Here is a 16,608-nt window from a genome sequence, read left to right on the forward strand (position 1 = left end):
AAGGCAGAAGAAAATTGAACAGTTTATGGTGTAATTTGTTGAATAAATCAATAAAACACCCTCGAATAGGAACTCGTCTGGTTCAGCTTGAGATGCTAATCAATATGCAATGATTGTAAATTTGTAATTGAATTATTATGGATCTTGAGATGAAAATCCGGTTGAAATTGGAGGGTGTTTTTGTGTTTAACGGAGGAGAATGGTGAAACAATCTCTCTTTTTTCGTCAAAGAGAAAGAAAGAGAGATTGAGGGACAAAAACATTCGAAACTTTTTCATTTTAAAAGCTAAAGCTAAAAATAATGAAATATTTTTGTAGTTAGATTGGTTATATTCCCATTTTCCTTCAATATAAATTACTGTTGCAGATAAAAATATATCCTCATATCATAAGTCACAGCAGCTTATTAAGTACGTGCTGCAAAGACTCAGAAGAAATGTCAAAGACAACGTTGACACAGCATCCCACAAGTCAATAATAAAAATTATTTTGGTAATTCATCTATCTGAACCTAAACGATCGCAGGACACTGCTAAAGAAACCTGTCACAGAATCTTAGAACCTGTCAAATTCATCCGTAGGCTATGGAAATTTCTTTAACAACTATTATTGTAAATTGTAATTCTTCAAAACTAGTTAGCCAAATGTTTATATTATTCATGGTCTATCCAACCAACAACTTCGATGACCATAACATGTTAGTAAGCATGAAATGCAGCAGGAAACAGCAATAGTTTAAAGAAGTTGGCTGAAGCACTTACAAGTTCTGATACCCCAACCAAAGATATCCAGTGTCCAATTTACAACATACTATCTGTCCTGGAAGGCAGCCGACGGAAGAAGTTAATGGGCACTGATGGCATCCTACGACGAAATCTTGGATGCCTCATCACCCAGAACCCTGCCAATGCTGCTATCACCTGAAATGGTGTCACAAACAATACCAGTGCAGCAACAAGGCAGAATGTGACAAATATGGCAGTGGCACGTGGGTCTCGCCAGCTTAACAATGCCTGACACCTTTCCCCTTGGGTTGCCACATCACCTACCACAGTTTGAATTCTACCAGCCACACTTCTCAGTCGATCGTACCTCATTCTCACCAGGTCAGGGCTTCGGCTGGTGGGAAATGAGTCAAATTCCTCATCAAGTTCATCAGGGTGAACTGCCTCAGCTTGTGAAATCTTTGTGTTCATGTGCGGAGGGTACCTTGGCCGGTACCTGAAGTTCCATATCCCTATTAGAAACATGTAAAGGAAAACTGTGGGTAAAATCAACTCGGGGAAGCAAGCAAGCATAAGATAGAGCACATGGACAAGCACGGTTGTAATAGGATTTCTCCACATACAAATGTCGCCGAACCATCTCCCAACAGAGAATAATCCGGAGAAAACTGTCCTAAGCCTGAAGAAATTTGCCTTGCTGCGGCGCATACTCCAAAGATGTGAGTCCACATCAGACATGTACTCTAACACCTCCTTCCGAAGTGGAGGTTCTGCACGACCTAATCTTGCTGCCACTATGTTTACAGCTTGGTGGCGTAACATGTCTAGTTGCATCAGGGAGAATGGCCTCACATAGTGCATCTTAGGCAAAAGTGGTCGGGAGTACAAATAAAGCATGTTTGCAAAAGATGTGCATGAAAATCGTATTGCCATATGCAATTCCCCCATCTTTTTAACTCCAGAAGGATGAAGAACTAGCAGGGGATAAGAGTGTGTATATATGCGACCAGTTTCTAGAGTGGAGATGCGAATTCGAACCTTGCCAATCTTCAGGTCCTTATTACCATTTGAACCCTTCTCTCCAAGCTGGCTGTTGTCAAATACACCCACAGTGACAACTGTAGCTGGATCAAAAACCTCCCATGTGTACTGCTCGTTATATTTTGGAGACAAGTTGTCAACAATGGTTCGTGTCCTGACCCATTTTTGACCATATTTTGCCACACAATATGTATCTGAAGTTCCCCTCCCATCTCGTGTTTTCATGGGGTGAAGTCCCACAGCATTTAGAATGCCAAGCTCTAAAATCCCAACTGATGGTCTCCAGAGCTGTTTTGCAGTTGGACGGAGATCGCTGCTATAGTGAGTCGANTTGTAATTGAATTATTATGGATCTTCAGATGAAAATCCGGTTGAAATTGGAGGGTGTTTTTGTGTTTAACGGAGGAGAATGGTGAAACAATCTCTCTTTTTTCGTCAAAGAGAAAGAAAGAGAGATTGAGGGACAAAAACATTCGAAACTTTTTCATTTTAAAAGCTAAAGCTAAAAATAATGAAATATTTTTGTAGTTAGATTGGTTATATTCCCATTTTCCTTCAATATAAATTACTGTTGCAGATAAAAATATATCCTCATATCATAAGTCACAGCAGCTTATTAAGTACGTGCTGCAAAGACTCAGAAGAAATGTCAAAGACAACGTTGACACAGCATCCCACAAGTCAATAATAAAAATTATTTTGGTAATTCATCTATCTGAACCTAAACGATCGCAGGACACTGCTAAAGAAACCTGTCACAGAATCTTAGAACCTGTCAAATTCATCCGTAGGCTATGGAAATTTCTTTAACAACTATTATTGTAAATTGTAATTCTTCAAAACTAGTTAGCCAAATGTTTATATTATTCATGGTCTATCCAACCAACAACTTCGATGACCATAACATGTTAGTAAGCATGAAATGCAGCAGGAAACAGCAATAGTTTAAAGAAGTTGGCTGAAGCACTTACAAGTTCTGATACCCCAACCAAAGATATCCAGTGTCCAATTTACAACATACTATCTGTCCTGGAAGGCAGCCGACGGAAGAAGTTAATGGGCACTGATGGCATCCTACGACGAAATCTTGGATGCCTCATCACCCAGAACCCTGCCAATGCTGCTATCACCTGAAATGGTGTCACAAACAATACCAGTGCAGCAACAAGGCAGAATGTGACAAATATGGCAGTGGCACGTGGGTCTCGCCAGCTTAACAATGCCTGACACCTTTCCCCTTGGGTTGCCACATCACCTACCACAGTTTGAATTCTACCAGCCACACTTCTCAGTCGATCGTACCTCATTCTCACCAGGTCAGGGCTTCGGCTGGTGGGAAATGAGTCAAATTCCTCATCAAGTTCATCAGGGTGAACTGCCTCAGCTTGTGAAATCTTTGTGTTCATGTGCGGAGGGTACCTTGGCCGGTACCTGAAGTTCCATATCCCTATTAGAAACATGTAAAGGAAAACTGTGGGTAAAATCAACTCGGGGAAGCAAGCAAGCATAAGATAGAGCACATGGACAAGCACGGTTGTAATAGGATTTCTCCACATACAAATGTCGCCGAACCATCTCCCAACAGAGAATAATCCGGAGAAAACTGTCCTAAGCCTGAAGAAATTTGCCTTGCTGCGGCGCATACTCCAAAGATGTGAGTCCACATCAGACATGTACTCTAACACCTCCTTCCGAAGTGGAGGTTCTGCACGACCTAATCTTGCTGCCACTATGTTTACAGCTTGGTGGCGTAACATGTCTAGTTGCATCAGGGAGAATGGCCTCACATAGTGCATCTTAGGCAAAAGTGGTCGGGAGTACAAATAAAGCATGTTTGCAAAAGATGTGCATGAAAATCGTATTGCCATATGCAATTCCCCCATCTTTTTAACTCCAGAAGGATGAAGAACTAGCAGGGGATAAGAGTGTGTATATATGCGACCAGTTTCTAGAGTGGAGATGCGAATTCGAACCTTGCCAATCTTCAGGTCCTTATTACCATTTGAACCCTTCTCTCCAAGCTGGCTGTTGTCAAATACACCCACAGTGACAACTGTAGCTGGATCAAAAACCTCCCATGTGTACTGCTCGTTATATTTTGGAGACAAGTTGTCAACAATGGTTCGTGTCCTGACCCATTTTTGACCATATTTTGCCACACAATATGTATCTGAAGTTCCCCTCCCATCTCGTGTTTTCATGGGGTGAAGGCCCACAGCATTTAGAATGCCAAGCTCTAAAATCCCAATTGATGGTCTCCACAGCTGTTTTGCAGTTGGACGGAGATCGCTGCTATAGTGAGTCGATTCATCAAGAACATGGTAACCTCCATCCAGACAGACTCTGAGATGGATCCGGCTTGAGAACTTATCTTTCTTCAACTGATCTACATCAACAGCAATTGGCTTTTCCAAGTTGAACCAGCGGGAGTGGATTATTCGATCATCAGCACTCTTCTCTACCGCACTCAATGGTATGATGACCCTTCCAATAATTTCATCCTTGCCAGGACCCACACGATCCTCAACTGAAAGAACTAGATGATCTTCGAAAGGTTCAGCAGCAACAAATACTAGATCCTCATTCCAAATGGCATTCAGTGTCCGTGCCTGGCAAGTCTTTGTTTTCAAGACCTGGTTTCCTATGTGGGCCTTAACATAAACATCTGGAAAACGATTCTTCTCTGTTGGGACCAAGTCTTGTGCCTCAACAACTGTAACACGCACATACCACAACCTCGGTGCATGGTAGACTTTGGAACGTAACACTGCAGAGATAGCTGGTGTGCTATCAACAGGTGTAGCTGCATCAGAATGCCATGCATCAGGAAAGGCCTCATCTGCCTGGGTGCCAATCCAAACTGCGAGCATCAGCTCACCCTTTATCTTCTCTCCCTTCTTATCCTCAAGTCGGTACCACTCTGGAGCTAGAGGACTATCTGGTGGGACTCGCAATGGAACCTCACTGATGTCAAACCTCACACTGCCTACAAAATCATCTTTTACTAGATCCTTGTCTTTGATTACAACTTCTAGTACAGAAGCTTGCATTCGGTCCCTAGAAAAGGCAAACACCTGGTGCCACTCAGGATTTTGCTTCTTCTCAAAATGTTTTGTGATCCCTTTGTAGTTTCCAATTCTCACCTCGACAAATGGATCAAGGCTACCAGTAACATCCATGGCAGGAAGTTCACGAGCCTTAACAACTCTTACATAGAGAAAATACATCCGTTCAACAAGATCATAAGTGCTTGCAGTCTTGTCTCCATGTATAACACGACCCCCAACTACTCTTCCACCTCCAAGGTAAGGGCTTGTCTCTTTAAGTGCGAAGTCAACTGGTTGTGATGATGCAGCTGAGTACATGCGAACTAGCTTTGCAGGCTGTGGTTCAGATTTCATCTCATCAATCTCATACTTGGGTAAATGATGGGTAACTACTGGAGGAGAAGGATCATGTTGATGTTCATGGTGAGTCGGGTTAGGAAGGTGGTGAAATGTGTGTCTTGACTTAACTTTGTCAGGGTTGACTGGATTTGGAACTGCTCTGGCATGCGTATGAGTTACATTGGGCTCCTCAGTTGTGGTGTATTCAGCCGCTGGAAGTGGAGTAGAAGACCTTATGGAAGGGTCATCAGTGATATAGACTTTTAGGCCAAGCTCTCCTCGTACACGCGAGAAAATACCACGCTTTTCTAGAGGATAGTGCAAGACAACAGCATCAGAGTAGGGAACGAAAGAATTGCCAGTTAGGCTAATCTTTCCAAGGAATGATCGGGAGTTGGCAGCTTTAATATCATTGTAGACATAAACATCAAGGGTTAGATAATGGAGGTTGGAAGCATCAGAGATATTGAAGTAGAAGCTCTCATTCCAAACAGGGTTGAGATCCTTTTCTTTGATTGTAGTTCGGAACCTCTGACCATCAAAGTATAGCTCCACAAAGGCACTGGATGAACCTTGTCCATCTTTCGGCAAAAGATTATGAGCACTAACAACCTCAACTCCCAGCTTAAGATTTATCATGATCAATTATTTTCAGGCGAGACTTTTGTAAGAGTTCTGAAACCCTGGAGAGGTTGAAGACAACTACAAGAATCTGAAAAGCAGGAAAAGAACAATTACAGTTACATACTATTAACTCCAACCAGTGAAAGAGAAATGGATACGATTTTATTTTCGCTAAAAAGAACTAATAGAAGCAAATAACTGGATAAAAGAGAAAACGAACTGAACAGTGCATTGAATATATCCTAATGGAATAAGACATGCAGAAGGAAATTAAAACAAAGAAAGCAAATGAATAAACTGTACAAATGCAGCACACAAGAAATCACGAGTAAGACACTGACAAGAATAAAACATAATTTCACTAGCCCTTTCCCCCTTCCTTCAGTTCAAGTATGAACAAAGCAGATGCATACATAAAGTAAGGAACACAGAAAACAAATCCAGTCCCTAAAAGTTTACAATTATAATGAATTTTAAGCACTCCATAAAAACACGTCTCCAAAAATTCCCAAGGACAAATCACAAGAACCAACAACTGCAACCAAGGTTATTTAAACAGGACATATAAGTCGCAACAAGCAGGAGCCATGAGCAAGGAGATAATATATATCAATCCGCAGAAACAAATCTCTTCACAAATTATTTTAAGAGGACATATGATGAATATGTTGAGCAATTTAAAACATGGTTCTTTGAATACTAATTCAGTGAACAAATAAAGACAACATACCCACCTAAAATATAATAAGAGTATACCAGAACCAGGAAGATCTTTATAATTTCTTCATCTTTTCATTAGTATTAACTGAAAAGTGAGAAAGGAAAACTAAAAGCAAAATACTAACTTAAAACTGCAAAAAAGTAGAGTCTAAATAGAATGATTTTAAAATAATGAAGTGATAAAAGCAAACAGGTCAACACTTTTTAATCAAAAGCATGTGCAAAACTCCCTCGTAAAAAGATCTAAACACATAAATTATAATAAGCATATGATACTCCCTGCTTCAAGTTAAAGATCCTTAAAGCACGCTCAAGACACGTGACGTGAGCTTCTTACACAGACCATTCCACAGAACAAACACTGAAGATCTAAATGTTGTCTTCTTCTAATAGAAAAATGCAAGGGACTAAGATTTTTCGAAAATATAAAAATAATTAAATAAAAAAGAAAAAAAGCCATGAAAGTGATATCTTCTTACACACCGTTTGGTTGCCGAGAAACGGGTAGGAAAATCCCAATATTTATTCTCGATAATTCGTAGATTTTCCCCGCAACCAAACAGAGGCGTAATCATAGTCTATAGAACTGAAATGTTCCTTAGTATAGAACTCAGAGAAGAAAAATTACTGAATCTGAGGGAGATTAACAAATTTGAAAAGCAAAAAACTTGCTCAGTTCAGATCATATCGAAATTAACTTAATCTCGCCAACTTTGAGAATTACAGAAAATACATCAAATCATGAGCCTGTAAAATCATCTAAAACGCTTACTCTTAGTTTTCACACGTAACGCCAAATTTCATTTCAAAAATGTAAAAATTTATACTTTGAGAACTTTAAACTAACGTTCAGTTCAAAAACGTGAACCAAAGTGAAGTTAGTGCAGCTAAAACCCAAAGAAAAAAAAATCTGAACAGAAACAAAAGTTCACCTCTTTCGAGCAAAAATCTTCAGATTCCAGTCATTTTTTGGAGAGGAAGAAGAAGCTCTTAACTTTTAGCAGTTAGCGCTTTGTTCACAAGCAGAAGGAGCATTTAAGACAGAGAGAGATGGCGTTATGGCAAGCCAAGAGTCGGCACGAACAACGAGGACAGAAAAAATTAAAACAATAACAAATTAAGAAGCAATGCAGGTAAAGTAATGGTATGGAGATATTAAAGAGAAAACTGAAAACAAAATTAGTTTGTTTTTTTCTTTTCTCGACTTATAAAATCAACGCCATTGCCATTCCCATTGCCATTACTAGTTGATACTTCTGTGTTTCTTGTCCTGATACACAATTACAACGTCCTTTTCAATTGTGATTCTCACTCTCTCTCTCTCTCTCGGCTTTCGCTTCCTCCTTATGAAGAGTTATTATAGGATGCGGCCGACTCCTTTTCAGTTAGTTGCATCAGCTCTGTTATTGTCCCTTTCTTTCATCTGATACATTAATGGTATTCTCAGACTGCTGTAATAATACCATCTATAAATGCATTGAAAAGAACTTTAATAATTGTATGCCTTTTAATTCACAGATTACAAAGACAAAAATGGTGCTTTATAATCAAACCCCATTTTGGTTAACTTAGGAATTCTTTCAGTTCATCAAATTATTGTTCAGCTCACATGATGATTGATGGGAAAGATTGGTGAAGGTGATGACCTCTTGATATGATGAACCAACACTGTAGTCTGACAAATCATCATCATCACTCTTTTTTTTTTTTTTTTCTTTTTCTCTTTTTGCATGAAATGATGGTAGATAAGAAAGAAAGTGGTCACCATTTTTGTCATTTGACTGGGTTCGTACAATAAGATAATGCAGATGCAGATGCAGATTGCAGAGAGCATTGAGTATGGATTAATTAAGGCTTCATATACGTGGGCCCATTTGTGGAAGTTAGGCAGCTTAGTTTCCCAGGCAGCCTGTGGGCTGCGGTTTCTGGAAAGGAAGAGCATTGCAGGGCTAACTAAAGACAGATGGTGCAAGACAAAAACATAAAACGCCGTCGCTTTGTAGCCCTGTTGGTTAATTTCTCAACTATATTGTTACTTAGTCACAACCAGAAAAAATTGTCACGTGTAAAAATCACTTGTCGCATTTCTAGCGAATAAAGTATATATTCCTTTAAGATCCGAATCTCTATAATGTAAACAAAATAAGGAAAAACCGTCTTGACCCAAACCCACAAATTCAAGTTATCCGCCTTAGCTAAGGCAAACCCGCCTTGTCCAACCGCATAATGCCTTTCAACCTCCTAGGTAATGATATAAAATCCAGAACTGTATTAGTATTACCCTCCTCTCCTTGTCTAGCGAGGAAGTCTGCTGCGCTATTCCCTTCGCGGAATTGATGAGTAATGGTGAACTGAACGTCTCTTAACATAATCAAAAGCTCATCCTAATAGTCTCATAAGTTACTCTTAGAAATTACACGTAAATAATTATGATTAAATACAAAGATTGAATAATAAATGAGACATGATTTTTAAAGTGGTTCAAATGCTTAAAGCGAATCATATGTCCACTGTTTCTTTTATATATGAGAGATTGCAAAAAGTTTAGTATAACGAATAGTGAGCAGGGGTACAACAATTGAATATTCAGAGAGAATATCAGGTCAGTCTTTTTCTCGTAAGTTATCTTTGCTCTGAAAATAAAGATTACAAGATTACAATTAAAGAACGGGGTCAATATCAGAATCCCGAAAATGAGAGGGGGAGTCTTCTATTTATAATAGAATAATTCAATGTAATGATCACAAATATATAAGTGGATAAGTGTCATGCAAGTCTTTCTTTGCCTCTCATTAGCTGATAACTTATGAAATATCCTCAAATTACCTGGGACTTGGACATGTGTGCAACCCTCAATCACTCATAGACAAAACTTAAATCTGTCAAATTAATGACAGCCATATTCCTTCTGTCATGGAGTGACATGGCAGCTCCTAAGTAGCGCAAAACCTTCCTAAACTCTAATTGGTGTTTGTTGAAGTAGGGTAACGTCAAATTTGATTTTTTAGGTATAACAAATTTATTCAACAATTATTAGATATTATTAATATGATTATAAGGTGTGAGGACCTCGCATTTACATCACTCCATATATTAATACCATACTCTTTTATTCGACAAAATAGTAAATTTGTTTGATATTAAAATTCTATAATAAGGGTGTGTTTGGATCAAGGATAATCTTCATTTATTTTGCAAGACTTCAATGTTTAGTTTGCAAGTAATAAAATATTATGGGCATATTTTATTACAAATAGTGTTTACTGTTGGTAATGTATGAGGTAATCTGATACCCTCCCCCATGGGTGTTATTAGAAGATTACCAGGTAATCTAATTTTTACAATTATTTTACCCTTAATTAAATATCATTTCGAACACAATTGCTTTCAAATGTCTACAAATAACAATTACCCAACCCCCCTACATTTGAGAAATTAGCTAAAATACCCTAGCCACAAAAAGTTTAAAAGTTAACAAAATATCCCAACAACCCAAGACCATTGTCGGCCGTTACTCACCACTGTTGGCTGCCCGCGTCAGTCGCTGTAATGGCGCACAACCAGTAAGATCTGGTTGGTCGTGCGCCGGTAAGGCATTTTCCGGCCATGGATCTGTGATCCATGACCGAAACGACTAGATCTGGGCGTGAAATGGCTTTGTGATCCGTGACCGGAAATGGCTTTGTCAGCACACGGTCGGCCATATATGACTAGTTGTGCGCTATTTTGTTGACTGCCAACAGTGGCTTAGGGTGAGTGGGGGTGATTTTGCTACAAATTTAATTTTTATATGCCTAAGGTGTTTTTAGCAAAATTTCAAATGTAAGGGGTTAAAAGAAACTATTCAAAAAATAATATTATATTAATATTTAAAAATGAGGGTAATTAGTAATTGATATAACATACCCACCCATTTATCCTCCCAACCAAACATATTAGTCACCAATTTATTTGAACCAACCAAACACATTTCTTAAACATTCTCAGTGTTCTTCAAGGTGATATATCTTTCTATTAATATAATATCCTCCTATAATCAAACATTATATGATCCAAACGCCCCCTAAGGAATAGTTCTTATTACCGTAAAAATTTATAACTTAATCATAGAAAGGCATATACTCGTATTGTTATTTATTAGAGGGATTTTTTAAGTAAGCTTATGTGTGCTTGGCTCTTTTGTAGTGGGTATTTATAGGTTTCAGAAGTGTAACCCTAACCCTCGTAGGTTTCAGAAATATAATTCTACCCTCCATGTGTTTGGCTTTTTTTTTGTTTTTTTTGTAATGAGCATCCATTGGTTTCATAAATTTTATTATTTCAACTTTCAAATTTATCAATAATTTTATCAATTTAACTTCAAAAAATTTATTAACCTCTCAACATTATTGACAAATTTTGGTAAAATCGTCAGTTCCTTCAAATATAAACAAAATAACCTAATGATCTATGAAAAATGGGAGTTAGGGTCACATTTTTTAAACTAATGGATATTCACTACAAAAAAGGCAAAACACGCAAAGGTTAGGACGTATTTTTGAAACCAACTAATGTTCACTACAAAAAGGCCAAACACACAAGTATTATTATAAAAATTAGTAGTGTTCAAAAGCAGTTAATCGAACCGGTTAACCGCTTTTCTGAACCAAACCGGTTTTTCGGTTCAGGAAAATTCTTGAATCGAAACTGAACCGGTTTGGGGGGGAAACACTGGTTTTTCGGTTAACAAAAAAACCGGTTAACCTCTTTAAAAAAAGCGATTAACCGGTTTTCCCTTTTTTATTGGATAAAACTTATTTTTTTTTCCTAAATTAAATTGTAAACATAAACAATACATATCTAAATAAAAATTAAACATTCACACATATTAAAAATTAATAATATATATTAATATTAATATATATTTTTATTTTTATTTTTATTTAATATATATATATTGGTTCAAAAAACCAGTTTTAATTTTTTCTCGAACCGGTAACCGAACCAAAAATCTAATTTTTAAAATTTTTTGAACCGTAATCGAACCGTTTTTTCGGTTTTTCGGTTCAGTTTTTGCATTTTTTTGAATACCCCTAAAAACTATTTTATTTTTTTTAAAAAAAAATCTGCTTATGCTAATCAATAACTTCGTATTTTATATCGAATACAACTAATTTATTTCATCAAATATAAGAGTGAATCAAATTTACCACCCAAGGCTTGCTGAGATTACATTTCCCACCCATAAACTTTGAGAAAAACAATTTCCCACTCATTATCATCAATGGAGTCAATTACCCCACAAGGGTTAAGCTAAGAAAAGACTATAATATCCTTTACTATTTGACTTTATAATTTTTAATGAGAGAATACATTTTCCAAACCTAAACTTTATCCAATGTATTTTTGACCCCTAGTTTGGGATATAAAAGTTACGATGGGTGGATAGTATGACAAATAGAAAGTAAAAGGGATGACGTTACGATTCAGAGATATTGAAGGGACTGAAAATAGTTATACTTGAATTTTGTAATAAACAGAATGCTAAGAACGAGGGAGAGAAGCTTCATTAATCTGTATTTGATACTTAAGCTTATTAATGGGCTCAACAATATACAACTCAATCACCGAAAGTTTAAGCGGCCTAATTGGCTCAACAATATACAACTCAATCAACCAACCCACAGTGGCCGAGTAATCAAATAAGGACACTTTATTATTTGAAAAATATTGGCTCTGTTTGATTGATTTTTTAGAATACTATTATTAGTATTCCTAAAAAAGTTAAACAGTAAAATGCTAAAAAACTCACAATATTATATAATATTATTCAATTTTTTTTAAACCCCGTAAATTTGTTAATTTAATTAAATACCCCTAAATATTTTTTTCAAAATTACAAAAACACCCCTAAACCCACATTATGCCAAATTCCGACCACCACTGTCGGAAGTTGGCCGGAATCTGATATAATAGTGCACTACCGGCTGAATCTGGCCGGTAGTGCACCGATCTAGCCTTTTTCGACCAGATCCACGGTGGATCTGGCCAGAAAAAGCCAGATCTAAGGCCAAAGATCTGGCGATTGATGGCCAAATCTTTGGCCGTAACCAGACATCAACGACGGCCAACATATGGTCATCGTTGACGAGCAAATGCGGCTAGATCTGGCCGTCAATGGCCAGATCCACCGTGGATCTGGTCGGCAAAGGCCATATCGGCGCACGACTTGCAAGATCCAACCGGTCATGCGCCGATACAGTGACTCCGACCACCCTCCGGTGGTGGTGGCCGGCTGTGATTATTCAATGGGTGGGTTGGGGATGTTTTTGTTAACTTTTAAAGTTTTATTATAGGGGTATTTAGTAAATAAACAAACATATAGGGTATTTTTATTAATTTTCAAATCCTACATCGTAATACCCACCCAATTCTATTTTTTTTAACTTTTTTCAAAAAACTTTTCTAAAAAATGCAAGAAAGTAAACCAAACGGAGCCATTATCTTTATCACTTCTTCTCATAAACTTTCTCTCATAATCTTAACGTAACAGTTCATTATTGGTAAACTCCCAAATGGACAAATGAGATACATACAAGCAAGTAAGACCTATTTTGCGAATTGACCAATAACAAGCTATTGCGTTAAGATTGTGAAAGAAAGTTTGTGAAAAAAAATCGTAGATACAACATTAATTTTATTATTTATTCGCTTTGAAAAGATAAATTAAAGTCGAAGACATTGAACCTTTCTTTGTGTTTTAACTATGTTGCAACAGCGTTTTTTTTTTTTTTTTTTTTTTTTTTTAATGTCCGTTTTGTTTCTATTTCTCGAATTTATTCTTTAAACGTCTTTAGAATACAGCTAAATATGTGTTTTCTTTGTGTCCTCGAACTAGCTGCAAGTCACATCTCGGCAACTGCCCACATCCAGATGCTGTGAGTAACCTTCAGGAAAGTTTACTCATATTTTCCAGCACCTGCGTACAATGCGGAGATAGGCATTATTGGTTTTGCATTTGCCTGATGTACAATTTGCTAAGATTGCATGTTTTAAGATTTATTATTTAATCAAAGTCTTCCTAAGATATTCCACTACAAAAAGGCAAAACACGCACAAGGTTAGGACGTATTTTGAAACCAATAATGTTCACTACAAAAATGCAGATGCAGATTGCAGAGAGCATTGAGTATGGATTAATTAGGGCTTCATATACGTGGGCCCATTTGTGGAAGTTAGGCAGCTTAGTTTCCCAGGCAGCCTGTGGGCTGCGGTTTCTGGAATGGAAGAGCATTGCAGAGCTAACTAAAGACAGAAGGTGCAAGACAAAAACATAAAACGCCGTCGCTTTGTAGCCCTGTTGGTTAATTTCTCAACTATATTGTTACTTAGTGGCAACCAGAAAAAATTGTCACGTGTAAAAATCACTTGTCGCATTTCTAGCGAATAAAGTATATATTCCATTAAGATCCGAATCTCTATAATGTAAACAAATTTATTTTAATACAATTTGGTTAGATGCGTGATTTTGACACCAACACCAACGACTCGCACATGCAAAATACTAAATTATTGTTAAAAATTACACGTGACTGATTATGATCAAATACAAAGATTGAATGATAAATAAGATATATGATTTTTAAAGTTGTTTGGATGCTTAAAGCGAATCTTATATCCACTGTTTTTTTTTTTATATATGAGAGATTACAAGAGGTTGCATATAGCGACCAGCGAGCAGAGGTACAACAATTGAATATTCAGAGAGAATATCAGGTCAGTCTCTTTCTCGTAGGTTATCTTTGCTCTGAAAATAAAGATTACAATTAGAGAGCAGGTTCAGTATCAGAATCTCGAAGATGAGAGGGTGAGTCCTCTATTTATAGTAGAATAATTCAATGTAATAATCACAAATCTGCAAGTGGATAAGAGTCGTGCAAGTCTTTCTTTGTCTCCCATTGGCTGATAACTTAGGAAATATCATTAAATTACCTAGGGCTTGGACATGTGTACAGCCCTCAATCACTCATAGATAAAACTTGAATATGTCAAGTTGATGACAGTCATATTCCTTCTGTCATAGAGCAACGTGGCAGCTCCTAGGCGGCGCAAAACCTTCCTAAACTCTAATTGGTGTTTGTTGAAGTAGGCTAACGTCAGCCCTGATTTTTTAGGCATAACAAATTTATTCAACAATTATTAGATATTATTAATATGATTATAAGGTGTGAGGACATCGCATTTACATCACTCCAAATATTAATACCATACTCTTTTATTCGAAAAAATAGTAAATTTGTTTGATATTAAAATTCTATAATAAGGGTGCGTTTGGATCGAGGGTAATCTTCATTTATTTTGCAAGATTCCAGTGTTGGGTTTGCAAGTAATAAAATATTATGGGTATCATTTATTACAAATAGTGTTTACTGTTGGTAATGTATAGAGTAATCTGATACCCTCCCCAGAGGTGTTATTAAAAGATTACCGGATAATCTAATTTTTATAACTATTTTACCCTTAATTAAACACTATTTCGAACACAATTGCCCTCAAATGTTTACCAAATAGCAATTACCCAGCCCCCCTACATTTGAGAAATTAGCTAAAACACCCTAGCCACAAAAAGTTTAAAAGTTAACAAAATACCCCAGCAACCCAAGACCATTGTCGGTCGTTACTCACCACTGCCGACCGCCCGCATCAATCACCACAATGGCGCACGACCAGCAGGATCTGGCTGGTCGTGCGCCGATAAGGCCTTTTCCGGCCATGGATCTGTGATCCATGACCGAAAACGGCCAGATCTAGCTGTGAAATGGCTTTGTGATCCATGACCGAAAATGGATTTGTCGGCACACAGCCGGCTATATACGACTAGTCGTGTGCCATTTTGTTGACTACCAACAGTGGGTGGGGGTGATTTTGCTACAAATTAAAATTTTGTATAATTGAGGTGTTTTAGCAAAATTTCAAATGTAGGGGGTTAAAAGAAATTATTCAAAAAATAATAATAAAAAGTAATATTATATTAATATTTAAAAATGAGAGCAATTTAGTAATCTATATAACATACCCACCCATTTATCCTCCCAACCAAACATATTAGTCATCAATTTATTCGAACCTACCAAACACATTTCTTAAACATTATCAGTGTTCTTCAAGGTGATATATCTTTCTGTTAATATAATATCCTCCTATAATAAAACAATATATGATCCAAACACCCCCTAAGGAATAATTCTTATTACTGTAAAATTTTATAACTTAATCATAGAAAAGCATATACTCGTATTGTTATTTATTAGAGGGATTTTTGAAGTAAGCTTATGTGTGTTTGGCTCTTTTGTAGTGGGCATCTATAGGTTTAAGAAGTGTAACCCTAGCCCTCATAGGTTTCAGAAATATAATTCTACCCTCCATGTGTTTGGCTTTTTTTTTGTTTTTTTTGTAATGAGAATCCATTGGTTTCATAAATTTTATTAATTCAACTTTCAAATTTATCAACAATTTTATCAATTTAACTTCAAAAAATATATTAACCTCTCAACATTATTGACAAATTTTGGTAAAATCGTCATTTCCTTCAAATATAAACAAAATAACCTAATGATCCATAAAAAATGGGAGTTAGGGTCACATTTTTTAAACTAATGGATATTCACTACAAAAAAGGCAAAACACGCAAAGGTTAGGACATATTTTCGAAACCAACTAATGTTCACTCAAAAAGGCCAAACACACAAGTATTACTATAAAAATTTGGGGTGTTCAAAAGCGGTTAATTGAACTGGTTAACCACTTTTCTAAACCGAACCGGTTTTTCGGTTCAAGAAAATTATTGAACCGAAACCGAACTGATTTGGAGGGAAAATTGGTTTTTCGGTTAACCTCTTTAAAAAAAGGGTTAATCAGTTTTCCTTTTTTTATTGGATAAAACTTTTTTTTTTCCTAAATTAAATTGTAAACATAAACAATACATATCTAAATAAAAATTAAACATTCATACATATTAAAAATTAATAATATATATTGGTTCAAAAAACCGGTTTTGATTTTTTCCCGAATCGGTAAGCGAACCAAAAATATAATTTTTTGAACCGTAACCGAACCGTTTTTTCGGTTTTTCA

The 16,608-nt window shown here is 36.7% G+C and overlaps 2 protein-coding genes across 2 annotated transcripts; both read right to left on the reverse strand.

Moving 5' to 3' along the window:
* Positions 1-661: 661 nt before the first annotated feature.
* On the reverse strand, positions 662-2,090 carry LOC116137120 (FT-interacting protein 3-like; the record flags this gene model as incomplete). Its single annotated transcript, XM_031422809.1, has 1 exon — positions 662-2,090. A coding segment is annotated over one exon (1,290 nt), but the record flags the coding sequence as incomplete, so codon positions are not given.
* Positions 2,091-2,637: 547 nt separating this feature from the next.
* Positions 2,638-5,844, reverse strand: LOC116137032 (FT-interacting protein 3). The gene has a single exon (XM_031422718.1). It carries the CDS (start codon positions 5,789-5,791, stop codon positions 2,777-2,779), a length of 3,015 nt encoding a protein of 1,004 aa, XP_031278578.1. The 5' UTR covers positions 5,792-5,844; the 3' UTR covers positions 2,638-2,776.
* Positions 5,845-16,608: the final 10,764 nt, after the last annotated feature.

This window comes from Pistacia vera, unplaced genomic scaffold (assembly GCF_008641045.1).
Source record: "Pistacia vera cultivar Batoury unplaced genomic scaffold, PisVer_v2 Contig320, whole genome shotgun sequence".
Classification (NCBI taxonomy): Eukaryota; Viridiplantae; Streptophyta; class Magnoliopsida; order Sapindales; family Anacardiaceae; genus Pistacia; species Pistacia vera.

Bases quoted from the DNA above. Each gene is read 5' to 3' on its own strand.
- LOC116137032 (XM_031422718.1), bottom strand. From the start codon at position 5,791: ATGATAAATCTTAAGCTGGGAGTTGAGGTTGTTAGTGCTCATAATCTT.